This window comes from Dromaius novaehollandiae, chromosome 20 (genome assembly GCF_036370855.1).
Source record: "Dromaius novaehollandiae isolate bDroNov1 chromosome 20, bDroNov1.hap1, whole genome shotgun sequence".
Taxonomy (NCBI): domain Eukaryota; kingdom Metazoa; phylum Chordata; class Aves; order Casuariiformes; family Dromaiidae; genus Dromaius; species Dromaius novaehollandiae.
This window is the reverse complement of record NC_088117.1, coordinates 8,618,265-8,634,699: the sequence shown is the minus strand read 5'-3', so window position 1 is coordinate 8,634,699 and position 16,435 is coordinate 8,618,265. Positions and strand designations below refer to the sequence as shown.

The 16,435-nt window shown below is 67.9% G+C and overlaps 2 protein-coding genes across 3 annotated transcripts in view; both read right to left on the bottom strand.

Annotated features, from left to right (window-relative positions):
• Positions 1 to 1,442, bottom strand: part of ASS1 (argininosuccinate synthase 1) — a 28,323-nt gene extending 26,881 nt beyond the window's left edge. Inside the window, exon 1 of one of the 2 annotated variants that reach the window (XM_026101849.2) lies at positions 1,382 to 1,442. In XM_026101849.2, the coding sequence (XP_025957634.2) occupies positions 1,382 to 1,426 (45 nt within the window). In that variant the 5' untranslated portion in view covers positions 1,427 to 1,442. Of the gene's footprint in view, positions 1 to 487; positions 634 to 1,381 lie in introns of those variants that run through there. The other variant, XM_064523765.1, reaches the window with a different exon arrangement.
• A 1,094-nt stretch (positions 1,443 to 2,536) lies between these two features.
• Positions 2,537 to 16,435, bottom strand: part of HMCN2 (hemicentin 2) — a 55,543-nt gene continuing 41,644 nt past the window's right edge. The window contains exons 63-96 of the mRNA XM_064523764.1: positions 16,263 to 16,406; positions 15,984 to 16,143; positions 15,438 to 15,562; positions 15,174 to 15,351; positions 14,943 to 15,040; positions 14,290 to 14,559; positions 13,920 to 14,110; positions 13,744 to 13,825; positions 13,382 to 13,518; positions 13,106 to 13,247; positions 12,737 to 12,884; positions 12,438 to 12,565; positions 12,097 to 12,253; positions 11,899 to 12,020; positions 11,495 to 11,659; positions 11,312 to 11,419; positions 11,054 to 11,188; positions 10,569 to 10,703; positions 9,879 to 10,069; positions 9,269 to 9,482; positions 8,911 to 9,045; positions 8,637 to 8,827; positions 8,167 to 8,248; positions 7,521 to 7,790; positions 6,788 to 6,934; positions 6,408 to 6,545; positions 5,578 to 5,699; positions 5,215 to 5,452; positions 5,009 to 5,071; positions 4,366 to 4,494; positions 3,931 to 4,227; positions 3,590 to 3,709; positions 3,108 to 3,234; positions 2,537 to 3,016 (exon numbers count right to left, since the gene is read on the bottom strand). Of these exons, the coding sequence (XP_064379834.1) occupies positions 2,665 to 3,016; positions 3,108 to 3,234; positions 3,590 to 3,709; positions 3,931 to 4,227; positions 4,366 to 4,494; positions 5,009 to 5,071; positions 5,215 to 5,452; positions 5,578 to 5,699; positions 6,408 to 6,545; positions 6,788 to 6,934; positions 7,521 to 7,790; positions 8,167 to 8,248; positions 8,637 to 8,827; positions 8,911 to 9,045; positions 9,269 to 9,482; positions 9,879 to 10,069; positions 10,569 to 10,703; positions 11,054 to 11,188; positions 11,312 to 11,419; positions 11,495 to 11,659; positions 11,899 to 12,020; positions 12,097 to 12,253; positions 12,438 to 12,565; positions 12,737 to 12,884; positions 13,106 to 13,247; positions 13,382 to 13,518; positions 13,744 to 13,825; positions 13,920 to 14,110; positions 14,290 to 14,559; positions 14,943 to 15,040; positions 15,174 to 15,351; positions 15,438 to 15,562; positions 15,984 to 16,143; positions 16,263 to 16,406 (5,441 nt within the window). The 3' untranslated portion in view covers positions 2,537 to 2,664. The remainder of the gene's footprint in view (positions 3,017 to 3,107; positions 3,235 to 3,589; positions 3,710 to 3,930; positions 4,228 to 4,365; positions 4,495 to 5,008; positions 5,072 to 5,214; positions 5,453 to 5,577; positions 5,700 to 6,407; positions 6,546 to 6,787; positions 6,935 to 7,520; positions 7,791 to 8,166; positions 8,249 to 8,636; positions 8,828 to 8,910; positions 9,046 to 9,268; positions 9,483 to 9,878; positions 10,070 to 10,568; positions 10,704 to 11,053; positions 11,189 to 11,311; positions 11,420 to 11,494; positions 11,660 to 11,898; positions 12,021 to 12,096; positions 12,254 to 12,437; positions 12,566 to 12,736; positions 12,885 to 13,105; positions 13,248 to 13,381; positions 13,519 to 13,743; positions 13,826 to 13,919; positions 14,111 to 14,289; positions 14,560 to 14,942; positions 15,041 to 15,173; positions 15,352 to 15,437; positions 15,563 to 15,983; positions 16,144 to 16,262; positions 16,407 to 16,435) is intronic.

The window sequence follows — 16,435 nt, the reverse complement described above, 5'->3', positions numbered from 1 at the left end:
GCAGGGCCGGCTCCGTGCGCGGCTCCCGCGGGGCCGCAGCGTCCTGGCGGGATGCGTTTCCCAGCAGGGAGGTGTTTATTCCAGTCCCTTCCAGCACCGCCGGGCACAGCCCGGAGCTGGCCCCGCACGCGCCACCAAACCACTTTATTGAGGAAGAGCAAAGGGGTCCGACCGCCCCGAAACCAGAGCAGCCCCAAACCTCCTGCCCGCGGGCTGGGGGATGCCCGGTGCCCAGGGCGGCCGTCCCGGCGCAGGCGCTGCCGGAGCACCCGCACCCAGGCTTGTGCAACCAGCGTTTCCCTCCACACCGGCCCTCGTGGGTGTGTGCCGAGCCTGCACAGCCCGGCAGTTCCCTTCTCCCGGGGCATTTACAGGAAGGCCAGTTTCAGTTCGCGAAAGGGGCCAGCCCAGCCGTGACGCTGCACCTTGCTGGGAAAATTCCCCCCTTGACCTCCCCCAAAGCGGGTCCCTCTGCATCCCGCGGCACCTCTGTTGCTGCTGCCGGCCTGGCTAAGCCACTCTGAGACCTGGCGCACTCGGTTCAGCCAGCAAGTGGGTTAGAGGAAAAGCCTCCGTTTCTGGCTTGCTCAGACGAAGCCTTGATTCACCCATGGGAAATTTAGCAGAGGGTCCCCAGGCGCCCAAAAACCTCTCTCCGGCCCGAGCCGAGAGGATGCTCCGGGGCAGCAGCCCCCCACGGTCCCCCCGGGACGGCCGGCTGCGGGGCCGTGCTCGCGGCTGGGGAGGGTGCAGGGAAACGGGGCCGGGCTCCGGCGTGTCCAGCTCCGGAAACAGGGCTTGTGCCAAGCCCGGCTGCCCGGGAAGGGAGAGCCCCGCGATTTCGGCGTTAGCAAATCAAAGCAAACAAAACGCAGCTAAGGGGAAGGTCTGGGGACTTTCTCAGCCCTGATTATTATTCTGTAGCAACTTCCTTACGGGCTGGAGCGGGCCTTTTACCAGAAGTACTCCGTTTGCTCTGCTCCAGCAGGAACATGGCACTTTTGTTTTTAAACCCAGAAAAAGTAAACGAGGAAAGGAAAAAAAAAAAAACTCCAAACTTTGGCAAAAGGGGGAAACGCCTTCCCCAGCCCGACGGGAAAAGCAGCCTGTGCCCAGCCGAGCGCGGGGACCCCACTGGGGCGGTGGCAATTGCTCGTGTCCCCCCCCAGGCTGGGCTAGAAGGGACCTGGCTGCAGCCTGCGCCCTCCCTGCCACGGGCCGGGGTGCTCCTGCGCCCACCCCTGCCCTTCCCCAGCACCCAGGGGTGGGGGGACCCAGCGGGGACAGCGGAGGGACGGCAGAGGGGACACCCCACCCCCCCGGCAAAGGTCCCCTCCGCGCCCGCCCTCCCTGCAGCGCAGCCAAGCGCGTCCTCGCTCACCCGCTGCGTGCAGGCACCCGCGGTGCAGTCCGGCGCCCGGAGCATCCTCCTCCTCCTCTTCCTCCTCCCTTATAGCCGGCCGCGGGCAGGCGGAGCCGCGGGAGGACTGTCCCCGCCGTGGGCACCGGCACTGCCCTCCGCCAGGGACACAGCCAGCACCCCAGGGACATGCGGGGAGGGGGGGCACGCCGCAACCCCCAGCAGCACCAGGAAAGAGGAGCCGGGACAGTGGTTTTGCCTGGCGCTGGCTCCCCACGCAGCCACTCTGGGTGTCCCCAGGGCTCCCTGCCACCCGTGTCCCCCCGCGCCCCCTCCTCAGCACCCGGCCTCTTCCCGCGTGCAGCGCCGAGCACCGCGGGCTGCAGAGCTGCCTGCCCCGAGCGAGGGGAAGCGGGGACCACGGCCGGCCCGGCAGCGGGTGCTTGCACGGATCAACGCCCCGGGCCCAGGGGCTGCTGGCTCACTGCAGAGAGGCAGGAGCAATGCTGGGGGCGTGGGGAGGCCTGGACCGCCCCCCCCCCGCTGCCCCAAATGGACTGGGGGGCTCAGCCCCGCAAACGGGGTTTCTCAGCATCCATGAGCTTCGAGTCCCAGTGCCGGACGCTGGAGTCTGTAACACCAGGGACCCCATGGCAGGGAGGGCTCGACGGCGCTGCCCCCGCCACGTCCTGCCCCCCTCCCCGGGGCTGAACTGTGCAGCCACCTTCCTCCTCCTCCTCCTCCTCCTCCTCGCCCCAGGGGTTTCCGCCTAGCTGCAGCTTTGCAGAGCAGAGGGCACAGCAAGAGTTACCCGCTGGGTAGCTCAGGACCGCGGGGCAGCACCTCCTGGCCCCCAGGGCAGGACCGAAAGGGTGTTTGGGGACCAGCCTCCACCCGAACCCCGTGCGCAGAGGCCTCATCCTGCTTCTGCTGACCGCGGGCCCCGACGCCGGTGCAAGCTCAGGCTTTTGCGTGCTGGACATTGGCCCTTTGACATTGCCACATCCAGGCAACCTCCTTTTACGGTCCAAGGCCACGCAGGGAGGTGTCCAAAGCCCAGGGATTAAGGAAAAACAGGGCTCGCAGTGGGGGCAGGGAGCAGCCCCCTCCCGTTGCAGGCAAACCTCGGGAAGGCCCATGGGACAGCTGAATGAAGCCGCTTTCTTCCACCACTGCTGCTATTTATTCACAAAAGACCTTTATTTGGAACAAAACCAGAAATAAATAAGTGCGCATAGAAAATGAGTAAACTACAAAAAAAAATTGAACGTAAGGATATGAAGTATTACTACGTGGCGCTACCCTCAGTAGGGGTAGGGCGAGACGGAGATGAGGATGACGAAGACGCTGCGCGCCCGCTGGGCGCCCAAAGCCAGGGCTTGCACGGCGAGGCGGTGGGTGCCGGGCGCGCGAAGCGGGCGCAGGGTGGAGACGATGCCGCGGCCGCCCTCGTGGCGCAGGGCGAAGGGAGTGCCGGGCTCGCGCTCCAGCACGGTGAAGACGGTGCCATTGCGCAGGGCGGCCCCGCGGGAGAAGGCGGCCAGGTGCACCACGTCCCGGCCGGCCGCGACGCCCCAGGGCAGCGGCAGCAGCTTGTACTGCAGCGTGGAGGGGCTGGCGGAGCCGCAGTCGGGCCCGCAGCGGCGGAAACACAGCCTGCGCGGGAGCCGGCGGGTCAGGAGGCGCCGGGACGGCACCCCCGGCCCCGGGAAGGGGCCCCGGCCGGGCACCCGCGGCCCCGACTCACCCGGGGCTGGAGCCTCGGCGGTAGCCGGCGGGGCAGGGTGCCTCCACGCACTGGGCGCCTCCGCGGGTGTTGAAGCACAGCTGGCCGGTGCCGCACCGCCGCGTGCCCTCGGCACACTCGTCCACGTCTGCGGGCAGAGCGGGGATGGGGGCAGCTGGATGGGACAGGCCCTGCTCGCTCTTATCCCCCCCGGAGCAGAGCAAGGGGTTCAAATCCCGGCTCCGATGCCTTCCCGGCCCTGCCCGGGTCAGGGATGCGGGAGCACCCAGGCGCCGCAGGGATGCGGGAGCACCCAAGAGCCACAGGGATGCTGGGGTGTTTAACGGGTGCTGAGCCCAGGAGTAACCCTCCACAAGCAGAAATACCCTGGGTTTGGTTGCAGCCTAGAAGGCAAAGGTGCAAAACCCAGTTCCCCCCCGGGTTTGCACCCCGGGCTCCGGCAGAGCCCCAGGGACGGGGGCGCACGGGCGGCTCGGACTGACCGTGGCAGGTCCTGCCGTTGGGCAGCAGCCGGTACCCGGCGGGACACACACACTGGTAGCTGCCCTCGCTGTTCCTGCACTCGTGCTGGCACTGGTTCAGCATCTGGCACTCGTCGAGGTCTGCGGGGAGGAGAGGGGTGAATCCACCCAGCCCCTCTGGCACCCGCTGCTGCACGACGGAGCCCGGGGAGACCCCAAGCCCGGGGAAGAGACGGGAGATGCAGGAGGAAAGGATGGGAATAAGCAGCCCATTGCCTTTTGTGCTGGAAGGGGCCCCCAAATCCCTGCAAAGCCCTTCCCTCGCAGCAGCCCCCCCCTCGACCACCCCCGTGTGCGCTCACCGGTGCAAGCACCATTCCTCCTCACGAACCCCGGCGGGCAGGGCGCCTGGGCGCTGAGCCCCAGCGCGGTCCCCTCGCGCCCGCTGGGGAGCCGGGCGTAGAAGGACCTGCCCGGCGGGAGCCGGCGCACGGGGGGTGCTGGGGGGCTGCCGGCCGGCGTGGCCGCCCCCGGCTCGCTGCAGGACGTGCCGTCCCGGAGCAGGGCTCTGCCTGGCGGGCACAGGCACACGTAGCTGCCCGGGAGGTTACGGCACTCGAAGGCACACGGCCGAGGAAGCTGCAGGCACTCGTTCACGTCTGGTGGAGGAAAGCGCTGGTGAGTTGCGGCTGGATGGGGAAACTGAGGCCGGGAAGCACCCGGGGCTCTGCAGCCCATGTCTGGGCACGTGCCCCATCCCCTGCGAGACCCTGCTCGGCCCGGACCCCGGCTCGTACCCAAGCACGGCCGGCCAGCGCCCTGCGAGCGGTAGCCGCGAGGACACGTGCAGCGATAGGTCCCGGGCGCGTTCTCGCAGAGCTGGCGGTAGCGGCAGGCGTGGGACCCCTGGGTGCATTCGTCGACATCTGGGGAGGAGAGGGGGGAGCAGGGGGACGTCACCACGCAGCGCGCCGCGGCCGTGCCGGTGGGTGCTGAGGGCTGGCCCCACGGGCACCCTGCACACTCCCCTCCCACCTAGGGAGGATCAGGACAGCCGCAGCCACGCCGGGCGGCCCCGCATGGACCCTCGCAGCCCCCGGTGGGGTTCACCGGGGCCCAGACCCCCTCGTAGGGGGACACAGTGTCCCCAGCGACAGAGCATTTCTCCCCCTTGCAAGGGCACGTGCCGTCACGCACTTAAGCAGTTGGCTCGAGCAAAGGGCAAAGTCTCTGTGCTTGTTCCAGAGCTGCTCCTCTACCGTGGCTGGGGAGAGAGGAGGCGAGCGGAGCCCCGCCAGGCCTTGGCATTGCCTCCTGCCCGGCAAGACGAGGGTGCTGCCGTGTCCCCCGGCCAGCCTCATGCAGGAACGCGGCCCCGAAGGGGACCCTGCAGACCCAGGACCCAGCGCAGCCCCCCCAGCCCTCAGGAAGGGTCCGTACCAATGCAGTACAGCTGCTGAGGGTCCAGGACAAATCCTGCTGGGCACTGGTCTCCGTTGGCCCCTGGGAAGCAAGCAGAGGTGGCTGAGAAATGTGCCACCGCAGGGAAGTGGCCTTTGCTGCCGTCAGGTGTGCAAACGGCCGCCTGTTTGCAAGGGATCGCACTGTCTTCGCCCCCGTCCCTTAGCAATCCAGCCTCTCGTTACCTGCATCGAGCGAGGCGCTGAGCTGGAAGAGGAGCTCCTCCGAGGCCGCATCGAAGGAGGCTTTAACTGACCTGGCCTGGACGTGCTGCACCCGCAGCGGCTGCTGGCCCAGCGCGGGGTCGTACTCGATGGTGTGGTTGCAGCGGGCGCGGGTGACGAGCCCCTCCTGCACGAAGCGCTGCACCGAGTCTCCGTAGAGCTGCCCAGGTCCCGTCTGGACGTAGCGCTCGCTGAAATCCTGGCAAAAGAGTGGGATGCGGGATGGATCAGGGCCTGGGGTACCCACAAGGCTCCCGGGATGGGAGTCGCCTTCCAGACTGTGCCAGCCACGGGGGCAAGGAGGGGGCTGGCAGCCCCGGGCACCTGCAGCAGCACCACGGCCTCGGCGACGCTCTCCGGCACGGAGCCGCTGATCACGCTGTCGAGCAGCAGAGCGCCGGCAGCGTCCGAGCCCCGGGCGGCGTGGGTGATGCGGAGGAGCTCCCCTGCCGAGAGGGGACACAGTGACAGGCAGCCCATGGCTTCCCTGCAAGACCTGGCTCTCCAGCCCAAATACCCAGCTCTTCGGCACTGATGATCTCCAGCTCCCCCGTAAAATCTCATTTCAACCCCCCCCGCCCCATGCAGCACGTCCTCACCTCCACGGTCACAGGGCTCAGGGGACTGCCACCACCCTGCAGCTGCCCAGGATCTCCCTGCTTGGCTCGATCCCTCCATCTCCCCTCCAGCCAGCTACAAAACCCCACCATGAAGCTTGGGACAGCATAGGGTTGAGCCCCAGGGCCTGCAGGGACCGGTGGCATGTAGGACACAAGGCTGAACCACCCAGAAACAGGCACAATAACCCCAAAACTCCTGTTTCTTCTTGCAAGGGAGATGGTGCGGAGAGCGCCCAGCCATGTGCCTGCATCCCCACTTTTGCTGGGCACATGCTGCCTGGTTTTGCCTTGCAGCACCAGCACCAGACAGTCCCAGGAGACCCACATCTCACCTCCAACAGCACCCTGAGCCCTGGGAAATTTGGGGCGTGCTTTATCCCCTTTCAACCATTTCTGCACCCGATACCTGGGGACACCAACAGCCTGGACCCCTGCTGTGGCCGTTGGCATCTCCCAGAGCAGCTAGCGCGGATGCCGGGGCCTCCCCAGCAGCCGACGGGCGAGCTCGGCTCCCTGTGGCCCCATGTCTCTCACCTGTCGCAAACTCCACCTGCGACTCCTGCCTGAAGGTGCCCTGGGTCAGCAGGAACCCGCCCTGCGTGTCCCCGCTGGCGTGCGCGAAGGACCAGTACACGGGGGCAATGACGGCCACCAGCACCCGCATCAGCGGTCCTGGGAGCGGGAGGAAAAAAGGCATCAATGCGGAGCCAGCATCCTCCGGAGGAGGGACCAGCCGTCCTCAGCAGCCCCCCAACCACCCCTCATCCGTGGGGACAGAATTTGGGTGCTGCTTTCAGCACGTTCCTTGCTGCACATTTCTGCTCGTTCATTCTCCCTCTTTCCCCCAAATTTTCCCCTGGCAGAGGTCAGCGGCCCTGCCCGGGCGGAGGGAAGGGGTCCGTGTCGCCCCGTACCCACGGAAGGCGGGATGCTCCCGATGCTGCCCCACACGGCGGCCGTGCCGGCGCGAGGATCGTCCAGCACGCTGGCGTTCAGGGTCGCGACGCCGAACTCCTGGGCGTTGATGACGCCGATGAGACTGCCGCGCACCCGGCGGGGCTCTGCTGGGGCGGGGAAACGCCGCTTCAGCAAACCTCCTCGCTGGAGCTGCAGGCAGCCAGCGCAGGGCCTGCAGCATCCCTGCCGGGAAGCCTTCACCCGGCTGCGGCCACGGCCCCCGAAACCTTGGCTTTTCTTGGCTTATTCTCCAGCAGCCGCGCGAGGGAGTGCGGGGCGCCCAGCGCTTCCTCCGCGCTGCCGTTTGCCCCAGCGAGCTGCTCCCGAGGGGCCCCGGGGAAATCAGAATTTAATCCCTGGCAGCGGATTCAGGAAGGTGGGGGAGAGCGCGGCTCCCGCGGGCTGCAGGCTCGCGCACGGCAGCTATTTCGGCAAAGGTTCATCTCGGCTCCAGAGCCTGGACAGAGGCGCCGGAGACCTTCGGCTTGGGAAGGTGAGCAACGGGAGAGGTGGGAGAGCGCAAAGCGTGATGCAAATCAAGGGAATCAGAGCAGCCAGGGGAAGGCAACGTCCTTTCAAATTGACACATGGGAGGTCTTAATGCAGCGCGTAACAGGGCTGGTGGAGACGTGGAGAAGATGGGGTGACCACCCCCTAAAAAAGCCCCATAACTGGGAGGAAGACACCCACCTCGGACAGTGAGGGAGGCCTGGGCGACGGCAGAGCCCAGGGGACTGCGGGCGAGGCAGGCGTAGCTCCCCGCGTCCTCCCGGCCCGCGGCGCTGATGAGCAGCGTGGCGTTGGGCAGCACGCGGGCGCGCGGGCTCTCCTGCAGCGGGGCCCCGTCCCGCCGCCACTCCACGGAGGGGGTGGGCTCCCCCGACACCTCGCAGTGCAGCAGCACCCGCTGCCCGGCGCTCACCGCCGCCTCCCGCGGCCGCACCTGCACCCCGGGGGCACCTGGGCAGGAAGAGGGACCCGGCAGTGCGGCGGCCCCCGAGCATCGCCGGGGCGGCCCTCCCGCGCGCAGAGGGCAGAGGTCCCCGGGGATGGGGGTGACTCGTGTTTTGGAGTCCTTTAGCTGCTCAGATGGGGCCGAGGGTAGGACGGCCCCGGAGGAAGCATCTACGGCTGGTCACATCTGCGGTGCCCACTCTGCACGACCCAAATCTCTGCTCTCGTTGAACCACTTCTCTGTCTCTTCCCACTCCCCGTTCTCACTCCAACCCAACCCCTCTCTCTCGGCAGGACGTGTACCCCAACCAGTGGAAAACAGGCACAGGTACAAAATACCCTCTTTCCCCAAAAAGGAGGGTGCAAAGAGGGCAGCACTCACTCTGCAGGGCCAGGGTGACGACCTTCGCCGCTGTGCCCACCTCGTTCTCCGCCACGCACCGGTAATGCCCCGCGTCGGTGCTCTGGCAGGAGGTTAAAACACAGGCGTCAGTACAGCGGCCCGTCTCGCCCCACGCGGGAGCGGAGGGGCACCAAAACAGCCGCCGCAGCCAGCGCCGTCTCCCATGCAGCATGAAACCAAGGAGAGGATGCTGGCAGCGGTGCTAACGGTGGCAACTAATGGGGTAGAAACTCTGAAAAACAAGCAGGGAGGAAGCGGGCAAAGGCAGGCTCCCAGCAGGGACGCGCCCCTTAGCACGGCTCTGCGCAGGAGCACCGTCCCAGCAGAGACCTGACAGAAGTCATCTCAGCGGTGGCCCGCAGCTCTTCCCCTCACCCACTGCCAGCCCCTTTTGGGCGGCTCGCCTCCGTGGCACGAGCGAACCCGAGCGCGCGGCCGGCCCCACTCACCGCCGTGCCGCGGATGGCCAGGGAGCCGTTGTGCAGCTGGCGCAGGCGGTGGCTGGGGGACAGCGGGACCCCGTCCTTGCTCCAGCGGACGAGGGGCTCCGGGTGGCCCCGGGCTTCGCAGTCCAGCAGGGCGTCGCCGCCGAGGGGCTCCACCTGGTAGGCGCTGGGCCCCCCCCGCAAGACGGGCGCCTCTGATGGGGAAGATGGAGGGGTGGGAAGGGGCTGGAGGTGGCCGAGGGCCGCAGCCGCGGGGCCGCCCCGGCCACGCGCCTACCTCGCACGCGGACCACGCTCGTGGCGCTGGCGGTGCCGACGCTGTTCTCGGCGCGGCACACGTAGGTCCCGCCGGCCGCCTGGGTGACGGCGTCCCGCCGCAGCGTGCTCCGGCCGCTCTGCTCCGACACGCCATCTGCAAGGCGAAGCCGCGGCGCAGCTGGGGTTATGGCACAGACATGGCAAGGACCAGGCGGTTATATCATCCCATGGGACCCCCAAAGGTGGGCAAAGGGCAGGGAGGGGAGCCAGAATAATATTGTCCCTCTGAGCTAGCGGAGGATGGGTCCTTCCTCCACACTCTGCATCCTCCTCCTCCTCCATCCCACTGGTGCTCCCAGCGCCCACACCCCACGCACCAGTGACGGGCTGGCCGTTGGCCATCCAGGTGATGCGGGGCTCGGGGTTCCCCTTCGCGGCACAGACCAGCTCCAGCCGCTCGCCCCGGCTCAGGACGAGGTCCCCGGGCAGCCGGGTGAAGGTGGGCAGGGTGTAGACGGAGAGGTGCAGCCGGCGGACGGCTTTCCCGGCCGAGTTCACTGCCGTGCAGGAGTAGCTCCCGGCATCCCCTTCCTGCACGGAGGAGAGGTTTGAGGAGCAAAGCGGGGACGGACTCGGATCCGTGCTGCAGAGGGGCATGGCCAGCTGCCCACCAAAACACCAGGGCTGGGCTACGGCCGCCTCTTCCAGACCGCGCTAGCAAACCCGCGTGGCCCGGGCTGTTGCGCAGGACCAAGCAGCGCCCTCCCCATCAGAGGTGCTTCTGAAAACAGCAAGGCTGCAGTGCTGTTAAGTGACACCAAATCCCACTAACCCCGGCTGTAGGGCACCGCAGGGCACTGGATGACCTAGGCTTTCTTTTGAGCTGCAAAAGACTTCTTTTTCAGCTCCCTGGCCTTTGCAGCGTGCTTAACTGCCAGAGGAGCACACGGCTGAGGAGCACGCGGCCACGCCAGCACCAACGCTCACCTGGACATCCCTGAGCAGCAGCTGCCCGGAGGGCAGGACGGTGGCCTTGGCGCCGCGGCCCCGCACCGGGGCTCCCTCTCTGCTCCAGGACACGCGGGGCTCCGGGATGCCCCGGGCTGCGCAGGGCAGCAGGGCTTCGAGCCCCTCCAGCACCGCCAGCTCCGTGGGGCCAGCCTCGATGGCCGGGGGCACTGCAAGGGGGCGGGAAGGCAGAGACTGCGGGTGCTGCAGGGGTGCCGCACTCCCAGCCCCACGCCCTGAGCCTCCAGCACCTCCTCAACACCAGCGAAGCAACGCCCGGGACAGACTGTGCCGTCTGCACAGCTTTGGGGCAGTCCCGGGCATCATTTGCAACGGCATCTTCCCTAGGAAACCTTCGACAGGCAACAGCCAGAGCCGATACCTGGGGGTGTTTGGGGGAGATCTGGAGGCAGACTTTGAGCTTTGCAGCTTGGGCTGTTCTTGGTATTAAACGTGGCCTCCAGACAGTAGCAGAGACGTGGCAAGGGAACCAGCTGGGGAGAAGAGGCCTGAACACCTATGCGAAGCACACTTGTGGGGTGGACAGACTGACAGCTGCTGAATGATCAAAACCCTGCTAGATACCAGGCAAGGAGCCAGCGGGAAGGGAGGGAGCCAGGGGAGTGAGCAGGGCACCAGGAGAGGGCTGGGCTGTGATAGTGACCTTACCTTGCACGATCAGCCTGGTCCTCCCCGAAGCAGTGCCCGAGGGGTTTTGAGCCACGCACAGGTAGATGCCAGCATCCTCCACGGAGGCACGTAGGAGGTGCAGCTGCCCGCTGGGGAGCATTTTGAACCCAGGCCCTGCAGGGATGGGGCAGGAATGAAGGCCAGGAGAGAGCAGCCGTGCCTGTGTGCGAATGGGCCGTGCACCGGCACTGCTTTGCCTGCAGAAGAAACGTCCCGGCAGCCACCATGTGCACAGAGTGCCCTGGGTGGCATCTGCCAAGCAACGAGGCTGGCGTGGGCACCAGAGCTAACATCTGCTTTCCTGCAAGTGACCTTGGTCCATCCAGTGCCACCCAATGCCACACCAGGGCGCGGTTCGGTCCCCCAAATCAACACCAGGGATAGGGGCTGGAAGGCAGCGCAGCATCACCAGGACTCTGCTGCGCTCGACCAGGGACCCCAGGGCTCTGCGGGCTGCGGCTCACCTCTGGGGATGCTGACACCTTCCTTCTGCCAGGTGATTGCTGGCGGAGGGATGCCGGTCGCCTCGCAGGATAACACCGCGCTGGCATTGACCATCACCATCACCATGCCGGGCAGGGGCTTCACCACGGGGGGCTCTGCAGCAGAAGATGGGGAAAACGCTGCCGAGCGTGGCTCCCCTCCCTGCAGCCGCACTCCCCCAGGCTGAGCCCAGGCGCCCGAAGGTCCTGCCTCGGCGTCCCCGGAGCAGCTCCCCGTACCGTGCACCGTGAGCAGGAGGTGCTTGCGGGCCACGCCAGCGGCGTTCCTCGCCGTGCAGGTGTAGCGGCCAGCATGGGCGGGCAGCACCTGCCTGATCTCCAGGGCACCTGGGAAGACAGCGAGCAGAGAGGAGGCACGGGGACGGCCCCCCAACCCCCCCGCACCGCCCCGGCCCCCCGTACCTGTGGGCAGGATGCGGTAGCCCCCTCCGTGGCGCCCCAGCTGAGCCCCCTCCTTGCTCCACGACACCGCCGGCGGGGGCACGCCGGAGGCGTAGCAGGTGAGGACGGCGGGGGACAGCCGGACGACGACCACATCTGTGAGATCGTCAGCAATGGTGGGCGGCACTGGAGAGGGTGGCGAGAAAGGGAGGTGAGCTGGGCCACGCAGCTAACACCGGAGCAGAGCCGTTCCCGGTGCACGTGGGTGCAGACGTTCCCACTTCCCCTCTTGCCCACCCCTGTTCCCAGACCCTAGAGAGGATCCCACCAAGCAGGGAGCCAAGGCGCATCTGCGTCGTGCCCCACGCAGCAAAACACCCTCGGGAAGCAGCTTTCCGCGGGACCGCCGGCCCCCAGCAGCTCACCGTGGACGGACACACGGAATAGCTTGCGGGCCTCGCCGGCGGCGTTGGCGGCGACGCACTCGAACCGCCCCTCGTCCTGGAGGCTGGGGCTGGCGATGAGCAGCGAGCCCGAGGACTGCAGCCTGCGGCGGGCAGAGCGCGCGTCGGCAACGCAAACGCTCCCTCGCCGGGGCGCGCGGCCGGCCGGGGCTGCCGTACCTGTAGGCGCCGGGCGGGAGGTGCGGGTTCAGCGGGCGGCCGTTCTTCTCCCACGTCACGCGGGGCTCGGGGGACCCCGTGGCTTCGCAGGCCAGCAAGGCCGGCTGCTGTGCCACCAGGGTGAAGTTGGAGGGCCCGGGGGCGACGGCAGGAGGGACTGCGAAGAGCATACGGAGCTCATTAACGCGGGGGTCACCAGGTATTAATGAGCCGAGGACGACGGCGCATCGTTGCACATGCACGGGTGGATTGCAGGGAGGCCAAATGCAGGAAAGATCCAGCACAACTAGGCTCAGACCAGCCCACTGAGCCCCAAGGATCCAGCTGGCTCTTCCGCCTACCCAGGACTTGGAGGTCGAGGCCTCGTCGGTCAGACCCGGCAGGGCTGGATGCCACGCAGAGGTAGTAGCCTGAATCCTGGACCTGAACGGGGTCTATCTGCAGGGAGCCTCCCGGCAGCAGCCGCAGCCTGCCAGAGGGACAACGGGCCCCTTTAGGCTTGTTGGGGTTCTCCACGGCCGGGCTGCACCCGCTGCACCCCTTCACCAGCAGCATTCCTGCTCCAGGCACGTCCAAACGCCCATGGATGCAGATGCTGGCGTGAGCTGGAAGCCAGCTCGTACGCTGCAGAGCCTCGTACCTGGGGCTCTCGTGAAGGGGCAGGAGCTGGCCGTCCTTCCGCCACGTCACCTGGGGCGTGGGCCACCCCTCCGCCTGGCAGGGCAGCACAGCCGACCCGTTCACGGGCACGCTCACCTCCTCGGGGCCGGGCTGGATCTCCGGGGCCACTGTGGCGTTGCCAGGGAGGGAAGGGAAATAGTTAGAAACACAGCTCAGGGGATGAAGAAACAGACCAGACCAGCATCTGGGGCTGGGCAGGGTCTAATTCCCCCTTTCCCATTACCCTATCTATAGGAGACCCCCTAGCAGCATGCATCCCTGCACGAAGGGGGACTGAGCTAGCACATGTGCCCAGCAAAGCCAGAAACCGCGTTGGTGCGTTGCTCACCATGAACGTCCACCTGGAAGTGGAGGCTGGTCGTGCCCAGCGCATTGCTGGCGGTGCAGCTGTACTCCCCGCCATCCGCCACCAGCAGCGCCTGGATCTGGAGGAAGCGTCCCTCGGCCAGGACCCGCGTGCGGGCATCCTCCTAGCAGGCCCCGAGAGCCCCCGTCAGCAGCGCTCCCCCATGGCATCCCCCCGCCGCGAGCATCCCGCGTGACGGGGCTGGCACGGGGCAGGCTGTGACACCACCCGGGTGCCACTGTCCCCAAACACACATACCTGGAGGGGGGTGCCCTCCCGGTGCCACTCGATGTGGGGAGGTGGCACGGCGTCCGCAGGGCACTCCAGCGTGAGCTGCCCCCCCGCCGGGGCGGCGATGCTGTGGGTCTCTCCAGCGCCTGCGATGCTGGGGGGTGCTGCGGGACACATGGGTCGGGGGACACCCTACTCCAAGCCAGGCACGTCTCCCTGGCTCCCCAGGGCCACTGTGCTCACGCCAGGCTCCTCCCAGCCACCCGCAGCCTCCATGATCATCTTGGGATGCCCCAGGCTTCATGCCCACCTCACCGGTCCCAGGAACTGACCATCCCACCCCCATGATGCTCACCCCGCTCGCCCCTGCCCCTCTGGGGTGGCGGTACCTTGGGCGCTGACGTGGAAGGTCCCGCTGTCCTCCCCTGCAGGGCTGGTGGCCAGGCAGGTGTACAAGCCAGCATCTGCCACCTACCAGAGACCCAGAGAGAGAAAAACCAAAGTGAAACCCACCAGAGGCGAAAGGAGAAGATGGGTGGGGAGACGAGGCGAGAGGAGCCCTGACCTCGGCGCTCTCTATCCGCAGGGTGCTCTCGTTCCCCGCCACACGCCGGGGCCCGGCCAGCAGCCGCCCGTCCTTCTCCCAGGTGACGGTGGGCACGGGGACACCCGTCACCAGGCACGTCAGCTCCAGCAGGGCACCCACAGCGATGGACATCTCAACTGGCTGAGCTGGGGCCTTGACTTGAGGCGGCTCTGCAAGGCATAGGGTACCCGGCGAGGGGCTTTCAACCCCTAAGTCCTCCCAAAAATGAACGGTGGAGGGATGCTGGCGATCTGGGGGCCTGGCAGCCTGCAGTTCCCACGGGGGTGGGCAAGGCGTGCTTTGCTCCCCGCAGCCAGCCACCTCTCCCAGCGCCCGGGAGGACACGTACCCATCACCGACAGGCGGAAGTGTTTGCTGGCTTCGCCCGCCTCGTTCGCAGCCAGGCAGGAGTAAACTCCCGAATCGGCCGGCCCCACCGCCTCCAGGCGCAGCCGCGAGCCCGCGCCGTCGCTCTGCAGCGCCAGGGGCTCGCCGTCCTTCAGCCAGCTCAGCACCGGCGCCGGGGAGCCGGTGGCTTCGCAGGTGAAGGTCACCTCAGAGCCTGCCATCACCGCCTGCTCCTCGCTGCTCTCCGGGGTCCCCTCCAGCACGGGGGGCACTGGGGAGGGAGCAGGGTGCATTAGCGGGGCTGGGGAGCAAAGCCGGGTCCTCAGCACTGGGGTGCTTGCAGGAGGCTGGGAATTACCAGGGCAGGTCGACCTCCCCCCGCAGGGGCTTGCCCACCACCGGGGTCACCCCGGACGGGAAGGGGGACACGTCACCATCTCAGCTCCCTTCCCTACCTGCTTTTAGGCTGGCCCTTCCTTGCTACGCCGTCCAGGAGACCACCCCGGCGGCCAACGGCACGCGCAGGGCTACGAACCAGAGCTGCGCTCCGCAAGCAAAACCAGCCCCGGGACCCACATGCCGCCCACGGCTGCCCACCACCCCGCTCACCTCGGTGGACCCCAAATTCCCGGTGAACACCCGGCTCCCCCGTACCCTGTATCTGCAGGACGAAGCTGCGGTTGGCCACCCCTGCCTGGCTGGCGGCGACGCAGGTGTAGAGCCCGGCGTCGGAAACCTGCACGGGAGAGATCCTACACGGCGATCGGCAGCGCGGGGGGAGAGGAAGAGGAGGACGCGTCAGCTGCGGGCCTCCCCTCCTGCTCCTCGCACCCCTGACGCCGGGGCCAGCCTGGCACGCGAACCTGCCGCGGGATGGCTGCTTACCGGAGAGTGCGCCCGGCCGAGAGCAGCCGCACGCGGGGCGAGAGGCGGAGGGGCAGCCCCTCCTTCAGCCAGCTCAGCTGCAGGGGCCGGGACCCCCGCGCCCGGCACTCCAGCGTCACCAGCCCGGCGAGGACGCCGCGGACCACCTCCGCGCCGCCGCTCTCGATGGACGGGGGGACTGGGCGAGGGGAGGAGAGGGGATGAGGGTCTGAAGCGGGGCGGGCGGCCAGCGGCGATGCCCCCGCGCGCCCCGGCCTCGCTCACCCAGCACGCTCAGCGTGTGCAGCTGCGTGTCCTCGCCGGCGCTGTTTTGGGCCAGGCAGGTGTACGCCCCCGCGTCGGCGGCCTGGAGCCCCTCGAGGAGCAGAGAGCTGCCGTCCGGAGCCAGCCTGCACGGGGGAGCCCGGGGCAGTGACCCGCTGTGTCCCACAGGCACCCCAGGGCTTGGGGACAGAGATGCTCCGAGGTCACCCCAGCAGGTCCCACGCTCGGGGGATGCTGCAGGGCAGGGCAGCCACCAAGCCGGGTTACGGCACGGTTGGGGACACCAGGATGTAACCCGGGACGGTGCAGCTCAGCAAACAGCCGGGACACACTAGACCCAGCCTGAGCACTGAGAGGGTGGAGAAGCAGCAGAGCGCAGCACACCTTGCAATACTAGTTTGCAGGTGGGGAAACTGAGGCACGGGTGGGGCTGGTTTGGCCTGGCCACAGCTGAAGCAGCGTCCACTGCATGCAACTCAGCCGTGCCATCGCCAGGCTTTGGCACGGTCCCCAGCCAGGCTGTCCCCCGCCACCCCGGGCACTCACCGGGCACGCGATGGGGGCTGCAGCCCCAGGGGCTGCCCGTCCTTCAGCCAGGTGACCTGCGGGGCGGGCTGCCCCTTGGCCCGGCACTCCAGCGTCACCCCGCCGCCCTCCAGCACGCTGTGCTCGCTGGGGACCCCCGCGCTGGTGATCCGGGGTGCCACTGCGCCGAGAAGAGAGCGAGGCTGAGGAGGAGGAGGAAGGCTCCCCAGGCCACACACCCCTCCGAGGGAGGGTCCCTCAGGGGATGCCCACCACCACACCGGCCAGGCAAAGCCCTACCTCGCACCAGCACCAGGAAGTCCTTGCGCGCCTCGGCGTCGGGGCCCCGCGCCAGGCACGTGTAGCGGCCCTCGTGGAAGGGCTGCAAGGGGCTGATCTGGAGCTGGGCGCCCCGGGACACCAGGCCCCGCTCCGGGCTGCTCTCTGCAAGGAGACGGGGCGAAGAGGACAGG